The sequence below is a fragment of the Lissotriton helveticus genome, chromosome 5_1 (assembly GCF_964261635.1).
Source record: "Lissotriton helveticus chromosome 5_1, aLisHel1.1, whole genome shotgun sequence".
In the NCBI taxonomy this organism is placed as follows: Eukaryota; Metazoa; Chordata; class Amphibia; order Caudata; family Salamandridae; genus Lissotriton; species Lissotriton helveticus.
Window position 1 is genome coordinate 147,497,923 of NC_136065.1, and position 19,296 is coordinate 147,517,218.

General features: G+C 41.4%; 1 protein-coding gene across 1 annotated transcript in view; it reads left to right on the plus strand.

Annotated features, from left to right (window-relative positions):
* Positions 1-17,961, plus strand: part of DIPK1B (divergent protein kinase domain 1B) — a 398,361-nt gene extending 380,400 nt beyond the window's left edge. The window contains exon 5 of the mRNA XM_078641926.1: positions 16,754-17,961. Within this exon, the coding sequence (XP_078498052.1) occupies positions 16,754-17,566 (813 nt within the window). The 3' untranslated portion in view covers positions 17,567-17,961. The remainder of the gene's footprint in view (positions 1-16,753) is intronic.
* The last annotated feature ends 1,335 nt before the right edge of the window (positions 17,962-19,296 follow it).

The window sequence follows — 19,296 nt, forward strand, 5'->3', positions numbered from 1 at the left end:
GCATCATTGTGGTAGGATCAAAAGACATGTCCTTTATTTGATTCAGTAAGTCTCGTGTATCTTTTAGATATGCCGGAGTCTTTTGGACCAGTGGTTGTAGGAATTGATCAGCGAACTTTGAAAGGGGTTCCAGTACAGACCCTATACCCGATACGATCGGGCGTCCGGGGGGAGGGAGTTAATTTTTGTGAGTTTTTGGCAAGGAATAAAAGAAGGGAATTTTAGGATCAGATGTTATTAAAAATTCGGCTTCCTTTTTTGTTATCCATGCATTCACCTCTGCTTCATAAACCATCATAGCTATTGTGGTTTGCAATCTAGATGTCGGATCTGACATGATTCTGGTATAGAATTTTTCGTCTGCAAGAAGTATCAAACATTGGTCTCTGTATCCTTCTTTTCCAAGAATTACTACTCCTCCACCCTTGTCCGCGGGTTTGATTATTATTTCATCATTTGTCTGAAGTTGTTCCAACGCTTCGCGTTCTCTCTTTGTGAGATTCTGAAATGGTTTTTTAACATCCCTCTGTATTTCATCAATACCCTTAAATATGGCCTGTTCGAATGCTTGGATTTCAATTGGGACCATACTTTGTGGGGGAGTGAATGTCGATTTTTTCTTTAGGTTAGTGTCACCTTTATTGACCACTTGTGTTGAACCTGAAAAGTGGGCTTTTAATTTGAGTGTTCGACAAAATTCAGATAATTCGCACTTCAATTAGAAAGTGTCCAGAGTAGGTGTAGGCACATAGCCCAGTCCTTTGTTAAGTACCCGTTCTTGTACTAGCACCTTCTAGAGTATTATGTGAAAACACAATGTATGTAAACTGTATATACAAACTCTATACCATGATGAATTTCTAGCCACCCCATAAATATTTTCTTTGTTCCAGGTGAAAACAATCACGAACCACAGTGGGTAAGACTTTTGAACCCGCTCATACAAACACAAATCGTGCAAGTATTTTTAACATTTTATGTTATTTGTTGTCCTGACAAAAGCTCCATAGATCCTTCGGGGCCAAGAGAGCTGAAACATGTCGACTTTTTTGTGAATGAAAGTGATATGCTTGAGACTCTCTAACTCGGTCCACTGAGCATACCCACCATACCTTTTAATTAGTTGTCCAACAACTAAATAAATTACGGATGTTGTCTGGAAACTATTTTTAATTTTGAGAAAAACCTGCCTGTGGGGTTACATTTGGAGATCTCTGGAGACTGCCACGTTACATCAGAGATTGCCTCGGGTGAGGCTCGCATGATGCACGTTGTTGAACCCTATGATAAATGCCACAACGCTAGTGTGGGGCGGAGAACCAAGATAAACCGCTTTTCGAAGACACAGCGTTTATGAGGGTTTTTCAACAGATCTCCTGGCAAACGTGGTTACAAGTGTCCTATCTACCTTTGATTAACTATAGATGACCTGGGGAACTGATAGGACAATCATTCCTCCTCCCTTCCTTTGATAATTAAGGACAACAATGTATGCCATGCTACTTTGAAGTGGGCTGCCAATATTTCTGGTTTGGACATTCTTGGGTTCTGACCCTGCCTGCTGCATCCTCCTAACTAGAAATATCTCACTATGAAGAAGGTATGGGACCAGCCCAGTACCCATAGCCACCCACAGCACTGGTGGTCCGCTGTGATTATTACCGAAACACATTACCCACTTGTGATTTCGTTATGGCTTCCATTGCTTTGTGCCGCCTCTAGTGCCTGTCCAGCTCTCAGATTGCCAATGGGTCCAGCCCAGGCCTTTGGGTACCTTTCCTGGACAGGACCCATCCTGTGCCACCTTACGGATATTTCGGGCCCTTGGAAAGACATATTTTGAGGCCCCTTGTATGGAACAACTTTGAGTTTTATTACCCATTGACTGATACTTCAAGCCGACATGATGCCAAGCATTCTAATATTGTATTTCAACGTGCACACAAATCAACTGAAATAAGTCTTGCCTGATGCCCCAAAGTCCTTAAAATAACACTCTATATAGAGAGACATGGTCAGAGGAAGAGGCAGGTAGAGAGAGAAAGAGGTTCTGGAAGAGAAATCAAGGAAAATTAGAGAAACAGAGAAATATTCCTTTACTGAGGGGCCATTGAGAAGTTGAGGGCCCCGGGCAATTGCCCACTTTGCCTATGCCTCAGAACGTCTCTGGTCACCCATCATGTGAAGTTACTTTCAAAGGGTCATTGAAAACACCAGTTGCAAGCAATTTGCACCCAGACGGACTACAAGAGTATTCTTTCTTGTTCTGCAGACTCGAGGTACACTCCTTCATCCAATGAAATTCGTTTTCTTTCTTTCTTTATTTACATTACTCCGGTCGGCCGGTAGCCGAGTTTACTACCCCCACACCGTGCCCCGCCCCACCGCCCCGTGGTACTCCCTCCCCGAGCCGCTACTGTCCAGAATCAGGACAGACATAACTTCAAGCCGCGCTCCAGTTGCTATGGGAAACTGTAAGTAAACCTAACCTCAGTAAGCCAGATCTACCAATGCCATCTAAGGGAACCAAAAGTACCACGTATGCAGAGCACACACCTATCTATCTATCTATCTATCTATCTATCTATCTATCTATCTATCTATCTATCTATCTATCTATCGCGATATAGATATTAATTAGAGCTCAGTCATTCTGTCTTTAAGACAGAACCCTTACACCATAGTAGGCACATTCAGAATACCTGCTCTTGACACAAAATCCCTGCACAGGCTCGCTCTGGCTTTCAGGGCAGGTGCTTCCACAACATGGAGTAAAGCAGCAACCTAGGGCACCACAACTCGGTGGTTCCAGATAACAAGGAAAGGTCTGAACAATTACTTGTCTTACTAGATGGAAGCTCTACAGAGGCGAAATGCTATTTTGCTTGGAGCTCCCAGCAAATGGCCCATTCCTGCTATTGTTACCTATGCAGGAATTAAGTTGCTGTTTTCTCTTTTGTGCTTCCAGAGGGAAACCGCTCCATGCATTCATCACTACCCTTAAATTGGAAATACATTTGCGAACGCCTCTCCTTCTGACCCTAGCCTCTGAATATGGCCTAATGTTGTAAGAATACCCCCTCCACACCTCTATTTTGAAAATGTATTTTCTTTTGAGGTCCTTTTAATTCGAATAATCTTTTGAAACATTCCCCTATCTCTGCCCATCTGCTGGTATGGGCCCAAACAGGCACAATATACTAAAGCAAGCGCCTCACCAGTTATGAGCGGAATTACAACACAAGGCGCTTATTTATTCTAATTCTACGTATCCCTGTGCTGCCTTACACCCCTCTTTCGCTCTTAGTAGCTGCATCAAACTGTTAAGCTGTCAAAGACCATCGGTGCAGAGCTTTACAAAAAAAAAACAAGCAGAAGATAAAGTAACCTTTTTTTTACTCTTTATCTTGTCCTTGAAGTCCAGTTCACTGCCCATCGTGTGCTGTGACACAGGACGCCTGTGTGCCACGTGCTCAACTCTATATTTGGTGGCATTGAACCTAAGCTGTGCCCTAACACTACTAATCATAACACTGCGGGAGATGTACAAAGAGACACGTCACAAACAGGGGTCACCATTTGGGCACTGAATATTTGGAATCAGTCTTTAATTTTGCGATACGGCCTATGTACAGGTGACGTTGTAGAATCTCCAGTTGACGGGGGTCACAAAATGATCCATCTAAAGAACATTAAATAGGTTGGTCGCTTTTTTGCAAACCCTGTGATTGGCTACTAACACTGAAGTGGAGAACGCTAAGAACAGCAAGCAGGTCACAATCCTTGTGTTTTCATTCCCAAACGAGAACCTTTTTTCTTTTGTTTTTTAAATCAACCAAGATTGCTTCCCGTCTGCAAATCTTTTTCCCAATTCCTTTTAGGACTCAGTGGCATTTCAATAGTCTCCGACTGCAATTGCAGTCACAAATCACTGGTAAATCCAGGGCCACTGGAATTATGCAATTGTGCGGCCCAAGGCAATTTTTGTATAATTATAGATTTGCTGCATTTGCCACATAATCTATCATCTGCTGCATAATCTATAGATTTTAGCAAAACGACAAATTAGTTTCTAGCTCAAACGGTTCAAAAGTCACCTAAAACGTTTCGACCCCCTTTTCTGTGCAATGGAAGGCCCTTTGCAAAAGTTGACTGGTCACTTTTCTGAAGTTTATTGCTGTGTTTGGGTGTCAAACTGGCACTAGTGAGTTGTAACCAATGCCCAGACAAGTTTAAAAGTAACAAAGTAATGCCTAACGCATAATTTGCTTTTCTTTGCCGCATAATTTACCCAACCCGGCCACATAATGTGGCCCTCCCCTGATGCGTAATTCTAGTGGGCGGCTCCTCAGTTATGGCGGAGGAACGTTGCCCCACTGAAAAATAAAATGATAATAAAACCTTTTTATTATTATTTTTTTTTTCCTAACCCTACCATTGCTAGTCAAGGTTAGGGCAGGTGCGGGGCCATCGTAACGGAGCACCACTGTAGGGAGGAGTGGTGGGCACTTAAAAGTGTGCATGTCAGTTTTGCTGGTCATCGTAGGCTGGCCAAATAGACATGCGGACTTAGGTTTCTCCAACCCAGCTGTGTTGGACATCAGGGTTGGAAAAAAGCTGCAGGCTGCCAGTGCCTGAGCGAGCGTAAAGTCAGCCCACTCAGACCAATCACAGCGCTGCTTTCATGCTGGTAAATTATATTTCAAGCATGAGAGCAGCGCTGTTATTGCCCCTAGTGGCGTAACGAAACTTGAGGGGGTCCCCCCAGCAGGGTACGTGAAGGGGCCTCCTCCGGACTCAATCCGGAGCTTTCCGGATGAAGTTTGGTGCTGAGAGGGCCCCCTGGAGGTTGGGGGCCCCTCGCACCAAGGGGCTGCGGGGGCCTGTGTCATGCCCCTGATTGCCCGCTGGGAGCCTGTGCAGCGTGACCAACATAGGGAGAGGAGCACTGAGGCAGCGGTCGCAGGTGAAGGTAAGTTGTTTAATTTATTCACCCCCCACCCTCCGTTCGCGTTGCTCACCGCTTTCAGTGTAGAACAACCGCCACTGATTTCCCATTGCTCTTTGTCTCTCCTTCCCAGAGACTACCCACCCCTGTTTATCAGTCTGCCCCCAAGGCCATGGTTTATTAATGCTATATGTGCATCCCAGGTGGACCCATATTGAAAGCTTTAGTAAAATGTAAGTAGATCCCATCCATCATCCTGTCTGTCTTTTTTCTTTGACACACAATGGGAAAAAAACCAATTACATTTGTCTTGTATGACCTTCGCCTTGATAAACCATCCTCCTTGAATCCACTCACCCAAGCATTCCAATGCTTATTTTCCTTAAAAGTGATTTCATCAATTTTTCGGGAACCATTCCTATCAGGAAGGCTGCGTTACAGTTGCCAACATCCCCCAGATTCTTAATTTTCTTGAGTGGGAGCTGCATATCTGGGAAAATGTTAGATTCTGTTGCTGCTTTTGCAGGCTTCTTTCCTATTCTAAGATGCTCTTGTGCACATTAGGAGTTACAAGTTTCAGTAGGAATCCTCCTAACATCCACTTCGACCAAATTTCTCCAGGCCCTACTAACTATAAAATAAAGTTAAAGTATAGGTGGAGATTTACATCCATGCCGGTGCATACTTTTAGTGCTTTTTCCTATTCTAATAAGCATTCCTAGATGTGTGTGTATTCACCCTATGCGAAATTCAAAATAGTGTAGAATTACGCACAAGGGGAATGGAGCCTACTGTGCAAAAAAATGCTTTAATTTTCATCCTCTCTGATGGGAAATTGTTTTCCCCATAAAGAGAGTCGTGGTGCTGAACTCCCATCCTGGAAAGGGAGTTACACCTCCTCCTTGCTGAAGTGTAGATTCAAAAACAAACTACCGCGTTAGAAGTTAAGTCTAAGTCTAACAAGTGTTTATTATGTCAATTAATAAAAATTGTTACAAAAGATTCAAATAAAATCTCACATACTTCGTTTCAATTAATGCGTACCAAGCGAGTTTTGATATATTGTATCTACTAAAACTAACAAAGATGATTTTTACAAATGGGGCTTTAAAAACAGATAAAATCAGTAATGTGCTGGTATAAAACAATAATAAATTCAGTACTGTGGGATCCTACCCCTTATGGGCAGACTTTGCAAGGCTTGCAGGGGAGGTTAGAAGTTAGTTTTTGAAAAACAAAAAGACTTTTGAAAAGCTGTCTTAGCTGATGGTACCATGGATCATACTTTATCTATATTAAGTGGAGCTGCCATGATGGCAGCCCTGTCAATGTAGAGTTTTCTGCCGGGCTGTCGGACAACTCTAAATGTGGCGGACAGAGTACCCGCCTGATGGCAGGGGTCCTGTCCTCCACCATCCCGATGAAATACTTCAGTGAACTCTGTCTGCCAAACTCTAATTAGGCACAAAACCTTTTAAAGATAATTCATTGAAAAAGGACCTGAAGAATTGGAATGGCAAGTCCAAAGAAATGGTGAGTGGAGCTGCAGAGTGTGTTTTTTGGAACCTTGGGAATGTCTATGAAAACTTTTGCAAAGTTAGTTAAGTTTTACACTTGAAAACATACATACAAAAGTCATAATTTTCTTTAAAGATTATTTGTTTCACATACATTCTTATTAACATTATTTAAAAAAATTGTTCATTTGAGGGGGTGGAAATTGCAGTCAATAAAATGGCTAATGGGGGAACAAGGCCTTACCAAATTGTTACCCTTGTGCAGTTTCACAGGCGGTTCCGGATTCTTCATGTCAGATTGGGCTATAACATGCCACTTAAGTCTTCACACCTGGAAAACTGCACGCCCCCACCCCCCACCCTTCCTGATATGTTTTAATGCTCCCAAGGAATGTTTAGAGAAGTTTGAGTGTGGAAGCACCATCTGCCAAAGATGAGCGGCTGGCGAAGGTGCGCATTCACAAAGGGATTTTCGGCTATGCCCGTACTTTTGTGCTGTACATGACACTTTCAGCGCGCTTTCAAGTGGGTGGTGTGACAAGGAGGGGGCCAGTTCAAGTACTGCACTACCTCGAAGGAAGGAAGGGCAGGTGAGGGTAGTCAATGCCATAGAATGATTAATGTTTTGTAGGCACATGCAAGAGACTTCATGGTACCTCTAGTGCCAGAAGAAAATGATTGAACCAACAGTGGCCATTGCTTTTCCAGGTATTGAGCTTGACTAGTCTGAAATGGGGTCTAGCCGACTGGTGGACTAGGTCACTGCCACTGCAAGGGCCTGTGTTCGACCTCATGGTCACAGGTTCAAATCCCGGCTGGTCCACTCAGGCTTTCATCCATTTGAGGTCGATAAAATGAGTACCATTGTGGTTCCAAAAATCCACAAACTCCTTCTCAGGGGTCTTACCAATAAGTAATCCATTCAAATGCAACAAAGAGATCAACAGAGAATCTGAAATATGAAAAGACATCTTTATTACAATTAATTGTGAGGCTACGTCACCCAACTGCCTTAGCAATTGAATGAGGCAGTCTGCTGAATGGTCTGAGCACAGATCCTTTATACCATGCATTGTGCCCTAGGCACACATTTGAAGTACATTCCCAGAACGTGCACACAGATGCAAAACCCACTTTCAAGATAAGTCCAGGCCATAAACAATGTCCACATAATGCATACATTCTCTAGCTGACAAGGCCGGATAAACCCAAAACAGTAAGGTCACAGCCCATGTCATAAATAGCTCGTGGAGGCAGGAACAAGAACAGATGGAAGTAAGATAGGCACGTTTGTGTGTAATAAATCTTTACAATGTCCTATGCTCTGATCTATAATCTTGATCAACTAAAGGGCAGGAACTGGTTTGGCAAGGAAAGGCCAGCTTCTAAAATTAACTCCAGTGCACGAAGAAATCCCTGGTTAATATGTATATATGATTTGACTGTTTGGCTCACAAACTAACTTCTGAAGCCTACATAAAAAGTAACACTAGATGGCAGTCACGACACATAACAAAAACCCAAGTTTCAGAAAAGAAAGTCTTTAAGGAAAGAATACATTTAGATGTTGTTTAAGATAACACATGCACAAGGAAACTTAATGGTTAACAAGGTCCTAATCAGTAATTGAAAAACTTAGACACCAATCAGCTAGGAAACTAGTTTTACAGAAAGGTCAGTTCCAGGTGAAAAGGGTTACTCTCTGTAGTTCATTCAGAGACAGAGAAACCCATGCTAAGGTTATGTCCTTAAATACTTGTTCTGCCACAGTGAAGGCCTACTGTAAGGGCAATCCACAAAATGGCTGCTATTCACAAAATGGAACCCGAGGGTTCAAGATGGAAACTCTGATTTGAGGGTGCTTTCTTCACCCGAATGCGACGAAAATGATTGTGCATAGTATACTCGTCATTTCCAGTCTGCTGATACCAAATTTGTCATGATATGACGATGTTTCATGACACTGGTCCAGAATTTTCAGTACCACAGACGCTCCTTTTGCCCTTACATAGGCAATAACCTAAACCCATGTCAGTCTGAATCTAGGTCTATACTCATCAGATCATCAAGGTGTTGCTGTAGTATCATCTTATTACTTAGCAACTCTCTCGGGACAGGTCTCCTTACACACGTAGTGGCACAAAGGCCATATATGGCAGGACCAAATAGGGAATGCCTCTATCTGTAGTATGTGGTATAAGACCACACGCCCAACAATCAGTGATGTTCAACTACTATCTGGTGTTGATGCAGAAACTGTACAAAAGGAATTATCAGTAAACTCTGATCTCCTAACTATTCATGTTCAGGTAAAATCTGGACAGGATGCAAAGAAGTAGAAGTAGGAAGAGACATAGGTTGGGAGGTGGGTACAGATGTGAATTGGGCAGCAAAAACAATCCCACCCATAAAAGCAATGCCATGTTTAAAAAACACTAGAAAACACGTCATTAAGAACATATAGACAAAGTAGTGACCGCTATTACAAATGAATCATAATTTTCCACAATCCTGAGTAGAAAGCAAATCCTAGAATTATCTAATAACATTTTATATAGCTTCCTATGCATTTCAGTAATTTATTATATGTTCAAGTGAAACAGTGGTGTTCCTTATCAATGCTCTCAGATGAAAAGGGATACTCTTCCACAGAGAGTGGACTTTATTCTGCTTTTACTAAACAGAATAGTACTTTAAAACAATGCCAGCAAAGCAGCAAAAATTAGTTTCCAAACTCCAATTCTATACAAGCTCACAGAAAATACCCAGAGTCCGTCAAAGCCTCTCCTGGCAGGCTTCTATTGTCCATCAAATCCGCTTCCAGTGTCTTCTTCGCGTTGGGCCTCTTCATTCAGGCTTTTCATGAAAATGATGTTACTCAGTATCCGTTGGAGTGCCCTCCTGGCAAACACTCATAGCTCATTCAAAAGTCTCAATGTCTCAAGGCAGTGCACCAGTGTCTCTTCTTTGGGGCAGACACTACAAATGATGTGCGCTTCATTGATCGTGAGCACAAAGCATCTCGTGCAGATCCAAGCACTACTGAGAAACACCCTCTCAAGATCAGCAGCACTTTCAGACTCCAACACTCATCATTTTAGTGTCAGAGGACACTCAAGCTGCTCTCTCATGGGCACCAAAATGTAGTGCCTTTTTCCAAAACGTGGATCCTTGGGTGCACTGCCTTTCCGCTGGAGCAAAGCAAAAGAGGTTTGTGTGTGGCCAAAACTCGGGCCAAGAACTCAAGGGACTGTACACTGACAGAGGTTACCAGTACATAACAGGTACAAAGCTCAACCAAACAGGAGCTCCCATTCTGTGGCAAACAAGGAACCAGCTCCTCTTTCTCCTCTGCAACGACTTCCGATGAAGCAAATGCCTTGCTTGGGAGGTACCATTGACGGCACGCTGATGATCGCTGTTCAGCCTCGCGACTTTCTTGTTGCAGAAATTGAAGAGCCAAGAAATCTACATTCATCTGTAGGGGAGTGGGCTTTCTTGATCACAGGTCTGCAGGGTATCACTCTTCCTTTGACTCTGGAAGTTCCCGCAGAACCTAGTGATATAGGAAATGTAACACAATTGTTAGTTTCCCTCAAATCAAGCACAAAATAGTTCATGGGTTTTAACAAGGGGACTGCAAGCAGGTGGCTTGCAATCTGCAAGGGAGTGGCCACACGCCATGGGACAATGTTGGTCTAGGATGCACTGTCATTTTCAAAAAGCAATTCAAACATAAAGGCAGTAGGCAAAACAGTGTCTCTAGGTTTTTCAATTAGGTTTCCGTGTGAGAGCATATCCTTCATCATCTAAGGGTAAATAACTACACAAAAATTCTATCTAAATGGATGTCTTCACATATGGTGGCATTGTCTAATGGTGCAAATACATATTTTCCTCAATGATTAAGCCTAGGTGTTCCTAAATTCCTTATCTAGAACATCTCAAAAGAGAAATTACATAATACAGATTGTCAAGAACATGAAGAAAGGTCCCTTAAAAAATTGTGCATCAAGTGCACTATGCAATACGAAGGCTAATGATCAAATGTGCAGACAAAGGACAAACACTAGAAAGTCCTGGTATTTGCATGATTAGAACACATCTGATCCCACCAAAAATTAGAGCAGCAGGAACACAAGAGAACTGAAAAATTAAAAATAGACATTGAAAATTCGTCGTGTTCAAAAAGGTAAACTTAAGATATCTCCTATTGAGATGGAAAACTTGTCTTACTATAATATTGGGTCAGTTAACCAGCCTGTCACTACCCCGACAGTCAGTCTGAAAAAAAACATTTAAGTAGGCCTAAGGAAAATTCTTAAAAACCAGTCTGGTCCTACAAAAGGGAATTATACATAACATGGGGGGTCCCTGATACATCACTGTAGTCTAAAAAGTGTGAACATGAACAATACACCCATAATAATAAATGGGCTGACTGGTGAAAGAAATATGGAAAAGGGAAATGGAAGTAGGACACAACTAAAATCCCCAATAACTAAGCATGATGCGACATCGGTCAGGGAAGAAGCAACAAAAGAAAAATCTATAGGAAGAACAAGAGTTTGCTTGGGTGCCTCAGGCCTGTGACACAGCACCAAGAGTACTGGCAACTACACCATATACGGTAATCCTAACTAATGTTCCAGTTCCTTCTTCAGGGAAAAATGAAACCTGGTTTCCTTTCAAGGGACAAAGCCATATGCTATTTGGGAAACAGAACATGATTAAGTAATGCAATATAGAAATTAGGCCACCTTGAGTCACAGATCTATAATTGTATCCTTAGGTCCAATCAAGGATGCATGAAAATGTAGGGCTGCCTATTCCTTTAAGGGAATGTGCAGTAAGTGACTAACATCAGGTGATACGCTTTGAACCTGTATACCTTTTCGTTTTCTTCAATATCATTATAGCCAAATTTAGGCATGCACTGGTAAAAGTGCTGCCTGTCTGGTTCACAATATGAAAAAATCATATCTGTGAAATTTATCATTTATACCAAATCCATCCAACTGTTGTGCAACAATACGTATCGTCATACGGATCCTTTCACAACACTGGGGAACTTATAATAGTAACAACATAAAACAAAACATACAAAAAATAAAGCGGTGACACACAGCACCATGGCACATGTACTTTATGCACTGTAAACCTGCAGCCCAAAAACCCAATATTTGGGCCTGTAGGCCTGTACCCTCCTTTTGACAGTAGAACACAACGCAGTTGGAGTCCACTGTCAAATGTACTGTCTCTCTTCTAACATACAGGATAATCACGCAAAAAACACATTTCCTTTCAATTAACCAAACTCACGTGTCTTGTCTGCTTTAAATCACCCAGAACAATCCATGAATGGTCTGTAGGCAGAAGCAACAGAAAAAAATACACAACACACAAGGGAGACATTTTTGCCCACAAACGAATATCAATTATAACTTTTAATCAGGAGACAAAACATGGTACACATTAAGAAAACACAAAAATAAGTTTCCATTACTTAACTGTTACCATCTTGTCAGTCACCTTGCAACATGAAGCCCTCTTGTTACACTGACATTCCATATTAATTTGGCACCTATAATTTCCATGGTGAAAAATAATTCCTTTTAGCAAATCTTTTTTTCCACTCAGGCCTGTAGCCTTCAGAATTTTGGAAAAGGGCTGCATCTTATTTTCTATCTAAGACTTAATGCAACACTTCTTTTTCTGTCAAATAAACGCAGCTGGCAAACATTAATTTTCTTAGCGTGGAGACACAAATGTACAGTTCTGCAGAGCATTTAACACGACATTTGGAAAAGAAACCCCTTTGATTTTCCATATTAAATTGAGTTCTTTAATTTTATTGATGTTCTCACGGAGAAACCAAAAACTCTACCTTTGAGGCCCGTTCAGAGGTCATTCTGCATTCCTCAGAGGCAAAGTCCTAATTAAAAGGGTCATAAATGTCAACACGACGGCCTTCTCCATTGCCCGACAGGAAAACTAAAAGATTACATCTCAGCCAGCCTCTGCATAACCTCAGCCCTCAGCCTCTGCCACGCTGACGTTGTCAAAGCCAGAAGGCTCTAACCTGCAATAATTCACTCTATTTTGAAAAATAAATTCTCTTTTTTTTTTAGGCGCTAAAATTATCTCTATTCCCAGATCATTAAACTACATTTACTGACATTTACTGTCAATGTTTCTCAAAACCTAAAGACACACAGACCAGTTTTTTTTAGAGTAAATGCTTGTTGCAATCCTATGATACACACTTCATCAATCTTAAATGAACAGACTTCTCCGTAGGCCTAGCTGAAGCTAGAACCTTCAACCCTGATATTTAAAACAAGCCTTTGTACTGGCACATTAACCCACTGAATCATAAGAAGGCACAACCTGCAAATATATATATATCAAAACCTAAATGTATGTATTTGCTTAAGCCTGAGACACTTTAAAAGTACTCTGAATGAAAGCAAAATGCAGTTTAAACAGTGTTTTACTCAAAATCGACTTTCATATTTTGGGCATTAAAAAATGAATATCCTACAATTTTCTTGCATAATATGCATTAGTAGAATGTCTATTACATAACCCATGAGTCAGGCATTTGAAAATAATAACTTATACTTTATAAAAATGAGCTTGCTTGCGCCTATGCCAAGGGGAAATTATACACACGAATGCTTGTCATTTTAGTGATGCAACATAGCTTAAATCAAATTTTAATGCTAAGAGGTCATAGTATGAGTGTTAAGCTTTATAAATATTAAAAAACGATTTTTGTAGCACTTATTTTTTTAATAATTAATTTTCATAATTAATAAATTTTTCTCCAAATAAAACCCATTATTACTTTTTGTGATTGTTCTACATATAAGAGCCCATTGCATCCCTTGCCTATCATTTTGGATGCATTAACTCACGAACCTGAGCGCATATGCCTAACTTAAAACGCGTCACATTCTTGCGTCACATTTCTGCGCCACAACTATTTAAAAGGACGGTTATGCAAAATTCCAACCATGTTTAACTGGAAAAGTGCTGGCTAAATGAACATTCCTATCAAATATACTGCAGCTGAAAGGCTTACCTGTGAACATCTAATACAGTGCAACTAAGGAAAAAAAATGCTGTTTATTTATTTTTGCAAAAATAGACAATTTCGTTTTTTTCTTTTTGGGGCCTTATTTATATCCATTGTACATGATCCACACACACACACATTGAGCTCATTGCAGACATAAACAGAAAGTGTTAAAACATTGAGGACACACAATACAGCGCTTTCAGGCATCTGTTTCATGAATTGCGCAAACGCCACTCACATACCGAAGTTACACTAATGAGAAAAAGCCACATAAACATTTAAACATACATCAAACCCACAAATCAACACTCAGGACGAAAACAGGACAGCCCAGACTGTACTCAAAACCCAACCATTGTAGCTGTAACCATATTTACAAGAAACACTTCTCCATAGTGTTCAAAAAGACTGCATAAACAGCTCAACAGACCACTGTATGTGCAGGAAACCAAAAATACACTCAATACACTAGCTTTAGGTGGCAGAACACCAAAAATCGTTTTGCATGTAAAATTGCACAGAGCAAAGGATCCTTGTTTTGCATTATGTCATATTTTAATTCCCTGGGGATACAAAGTCACCAAGGAAGAAATATGTTTGTATATCTAAACCTATTTAGATATTCCCTTTAGGGGAAGCCGGCAAATCCAAACGTATACAAAGTTGGCCAACACAAATCTCCAAATTCGCTAAGATCAGGCATCTTATAGCTCACTAATCTAGCCTCCAACTTCAAGGGGCTATCTCTATCGATACACTTGTAAATATACAAAACCCTTGGTTATTGAAAATTGCAATCTTCAAATAAACTAAGGACCAAACAATCTAAGCAAAGAACCACAGAACCAAAGAACAAAGGACTGGGAGCGACCCACTTATACCTCAACTAAAGCAGATGGAGAAAAAATCCCTTCATTACCTGCCTATGCAAATTGCAATTCGCATATACAAACCTATACAAACCTATCAAAGCTATACCAAACAAATAGTTGTCCAAATTCTAACTGCCAAGTTCTAACTGCACTAACAGTCTCTTTTCTTAAAAAAAAACACTTACGCCAAAAAGGTTCCTCAGTCAGGAGTGACATCTTTTGGAGAGTTTAAGTCAGAAAAATCAAAAATATACTGGGCCGCAAAGACCAAAAAGAATCCCCCAGAACCTCTGTGCACAGAGTACCTCTTTCAGTAGATTTCTGTCTTGCCTTCCCCAGTAGATTTCTGTCCTCTGACAAGATTACCCCTTCAGATAGTCACTTCTTGATGAGCCCCAGGTTGGTCGCGCCATTTGTGGTTCCAAAAATCCACAAACTCCTTCTCAGGGGTCTTACCAATAAGTAATCCATTCAAATGCAGCAAAGAAATCAACAGAGAATCTGAAATATGAAAAGACATCTTTAGTACAATTAATTGTTAGGCTACGTCACCCAACTGCCTTAGCAATTGAATGAGGCAGTCTGCTGAATGGTCTGAGCACAGATCCTTTATACCATGCATTGTGCCCTAGGCACACATTTGAAGTACATTCCCAGAACATGCACACAGATGCAAAACCCACTTTCAAGATAAGTCCAGGCCATAAACAATGTCCACATAATGCATACATTCTCTAGCTGACAAGGCCGGATAAACCAAAAACAGTAAGGTCACAACCCATGTCATAAATAGCTCGTGGAGGCAGGAACAAGAACAGATGGAAGTAAGATAGGTACGTTTGTGTGTAATAAATCTTTACAATGTCCTATGCTCTGATCTATAATCTTGATCAACTAAAGGGCAGGAACTGGTTTGGCAAGGAAAGGCCAGCTTCTAAAATTAACTCCAGTGCACGAAGAAATCCCTGGTTAATATGTATATATGATTCGACTGTTTGGCTCACAAACTAACTTCTGAAGCCTACATAAAAAGTAACACTAGATGGCAGTCACGACACATAACAAAAACCCAAGTTTCAGAAAAGAAAGTCTTTAAGGAAAGAATACATTTAGATGTTGTTTAAGATAACACATGCACAAGGAAACTTAATGGTTAACAAGGTCCTAATCAGTAATTGAAAAACTTAGACACCAATCAGCTAGGAAACTAGTTTTACAGAAAGGTCAGTTCCAGGTGAAAAGGGTTACTCTCTGTAGTTCATTCAGAGACAGAGAAACCCATGCTAAGGTTATGTCCTTAAATACTTGTTCTGCCACAGTGAAGGCCTACTGTAAGGGCAATCCACAAAATGGCTGCTATTCACAAAATGGAACCCGAGGGTTCAAGATGGAAACTCTGATTTCAGGGTGCTTTCTTCACCCGAATGCGACGAAAAAGATTGTGCATAGTATACTCGTCATTTCCAGTCTGCTGATACCAAATTCGTCATGATACGACGATGTTTCATGACACTGGTCCAGAATTTTCAGTACCACACCATTGGGATGGGTAACAATATACATCTGTTATTTCAGTGCCAAGATGCCCCGTTGCTGGGGTGAACGTGCGCTTTATAAATACACATGTTATGTTATGTTATGTTATGTTATGTTATGTTATGTTATGTTATGTTATGCTATGCTTGGTGCAGCTACATCAAGTAGTTGATAAACAAAGTGTGATTTGAGGACTTTGCTGCAGGCTGTAGGCCATCTGAGGTTTGCATGTAAAGTGCTGGTGCCAGGCAGGGCCCAATGCAAGCAGACGAAGGCTGCCATGCATGGGCCATCAAAACCTCATCGCATTTAAGACTTACGGAAAGAATCAGACTTGTTGAGGTGGCTTCAGTTATTGAAGGAGTACAACGCAGTGACCGTTTGGCTTTGGAATGACCCAATGGCATGGACGATGGAGATCGTATCAGACTAATAAGGGTCAGGAGGGTTTGGCCTACATGAGTTTGGCTTATACTGAAAAGCACAGTGGTTTGGGGAACTGGAAAGAAAAGAGACACTGTATTGCATTCCTAGAGCTCTTTCCTATGGTGTTGGCAATCAGTCATGGAAGATCATGTTAAAAGACAGACATGAAATAGATTTTTGTGATTGACAGTGACAGGAAGTGAAGTGGGGCTACTTTCCAACCCAAATATTTCTACAAATTCAGTGGGGCAACTGTGGAGACCTTTGTATAACAGTAGCCTAAGAATTATGTTCTAACTGTGCTAACATGAGCAGATTGTACCACACAATACAGGCTGTTGCTATAACTCTTCTTTTTGTTTATCCGCAGGCAAATCTGGGAGATCAGACTTCTCTCTCTGTCCTAGTGAGCCGCATCATCAACATGGCGGACGTGAATGGGGATGGGAGAGTGTCCCTGGCCGAAGCCAAGTCCATCTGGGCTTTACTCCAGCTCAACGAGTTTCTACTCATGCTCTCGTTACACGAGAAGGAACACACATCAAGGCTACTGGGTCACTGTGGCGACCTGTACATCACGGAGAAGACCCCACATGTCTCACTCTACGGATCTCGGATCCCTCACTTCCTGAAGCCCTTTCTGCCTTCGCCCATACACAGGGTCGTCAACCAGTGGTTCGCCCCGGCCTGGCCTCGAAGAGCCAAAATTGCCATTGGTCTCCTGGAATTCGTCGAGGAGATCTTCCATGGCACCTACGGCAATTTCTTCATCTGTGAAACTAACTTTCAGAATGTAGGCTACAATGAAAATTATGACTTCAAGATGATCGACCTGCGCAATGTGGCGACAGAAATGTCCATACGCAGGTTCCTGAAGGGTCGACACTGCGAGCAGAATGCAGACTGCACTTTCGGGAAGGACTGCACTGCAACCTGTGACAAGCTGATGAAGCAGTGCAAGAGTGACATGATCCAGCCCAACTTGGCCAAAGTCTGCACACTGCTGCAGGACTATCTGTTGTATGGCACCCCAGCTGACCTGAAGGAAGAACTTCAGAAGCAGCTTCGAACTTGCATGACCCTCAGTGGCTTGGCCAGCCAGATGGAAGTGCATCACTCCTTGGTACTGAACAATCTAAAGACCTTACTGTGGAAAAAGATTTCCAACACCAAATACTCCTAGAGGGAGCTTGGAAGCCTGTTGCTATGCTGTTGGAAGCCTTAAATTAGAAAGCCTGTTTGCCTATAGCCCATTTTCCCTATCCTGCGCTGGAGGGGGGTCTGAGGGTTCCAAATATATGGAGATCACCTGGCTGCAGACTTCTCCTATTACTGGAATGATAACTCTGGTCAATTAAATGGCCACTTGCATCTCAGAGTATAGAACCTGTTATTCTGCCAATGGAGGCAGATGCACTTTCGAGAAAGCGAGAAGGGACTGATTGCCACGGTTGTGCATGTCTCCCATTGATCCAGGTTAAAAAGAGACAAGGAGTATGACTGGAGGAAAGAAGCTGTAATTGTCCTTTTCCATTCTGAAGAACACTTCTGATGTAAATAAATACATTTTACGTGAAATAAGGTTGTCCTGCTTGTTTTACACCACCTGCAACCTACTGTCCTTGCAACATGCTCTTGTGTTCTAGCTTGACAATGCTAAATGCTGTCTGTTCCAAACTTGCCCTTTTACTATCATATGCCTAGGTAAGGACACAGTGTTGCAAATACCCTTGGTTTCAGCGACAGTGAGCCACACAGCCGTGTACTACTTGACTTTGAAGGAAATCTACCTCCAAGGGGAAAAAAATATTATTTTTTCTGCTTCATTGAAGCAAATGCAGTTGCTAGTATAAGGTCACTCACTGCTTTCATTTCCATTTTCTCACGTTAGCACATGCTTCTGATATTTCTCCACGGCTGATTGGCCTTGTTTGCCGTCTGTGTGCTATCGACCATTGCACTTGCAATTATTATCCAAAGTGTGAACTCATTGGTTTTCGTGAATTGTAGATTAAACGTTTGGTCATTCTTATTATGTGTAACTTTAGTTGGTTGGTTCTCACCCGCCACCTATCAGCAGGACTTCAGCACTTATGTTCTAATGTATGTTGTTGGGTGTGCAGACATTTTAGAGCTATGACTTCTAAATGCATTGCAGATTCCCTCTGAACATTCTCCTGTCACATGCTGTGGCCTTAGGGGGAAAGATTTTTGAGCATTCGCTAGCTTGAAATCTAAAAGAAAAGTATCCATCCACTGGGCTGTAAGAGATCATAAGATGCTCTGAGTTTCTCTGTTTTCTACGTGTGTATGATGTATCGGGTTAGCAGCGAGAACCTAATTTATTTAGATAACTTAGGGCCCAATTCCAAACTGCATTTTGTAATTCGTAAAGTACTACTACACAAGTATTACTTACTACAAAATGCACTTCACAATTCTACCTCCACCTCCTATTTTTTCCTATATGGAGATACTCACACGTGTAAGTTTACTACTTAATAGTAAATGTGGGAGTGACCATAGGAAATGGGTAGAAGAAGGGTAATACTTATTATAAATGGGTAGGGATAATGGAGTAATAAGGTGGGGTTTAGGGATGGCTATGGTAGGGTCTGAGGAGGGAAAGACAGCCACCCACAAAACAGTAAGCCTATTGCTATTTACAAACTGCACTTCCAAAGTTACTACAGCCGAAAGGACCCAGAACTGTTGTGAATGTACTCCAGCTCAGACCCAGAGTAAGTCCAGCACCACACATAGCCAACTACTGATACTGTAACACGCTCAATAGGCGGGGACTTAAAACAAGACTAAAAATTAATATGAAATAATCTACTTTATTTTGGCTTTTTCCAAATATATATGAATTTACTTTACTGTTAATTTTTTTATATTAAGTTACTCAAAGGC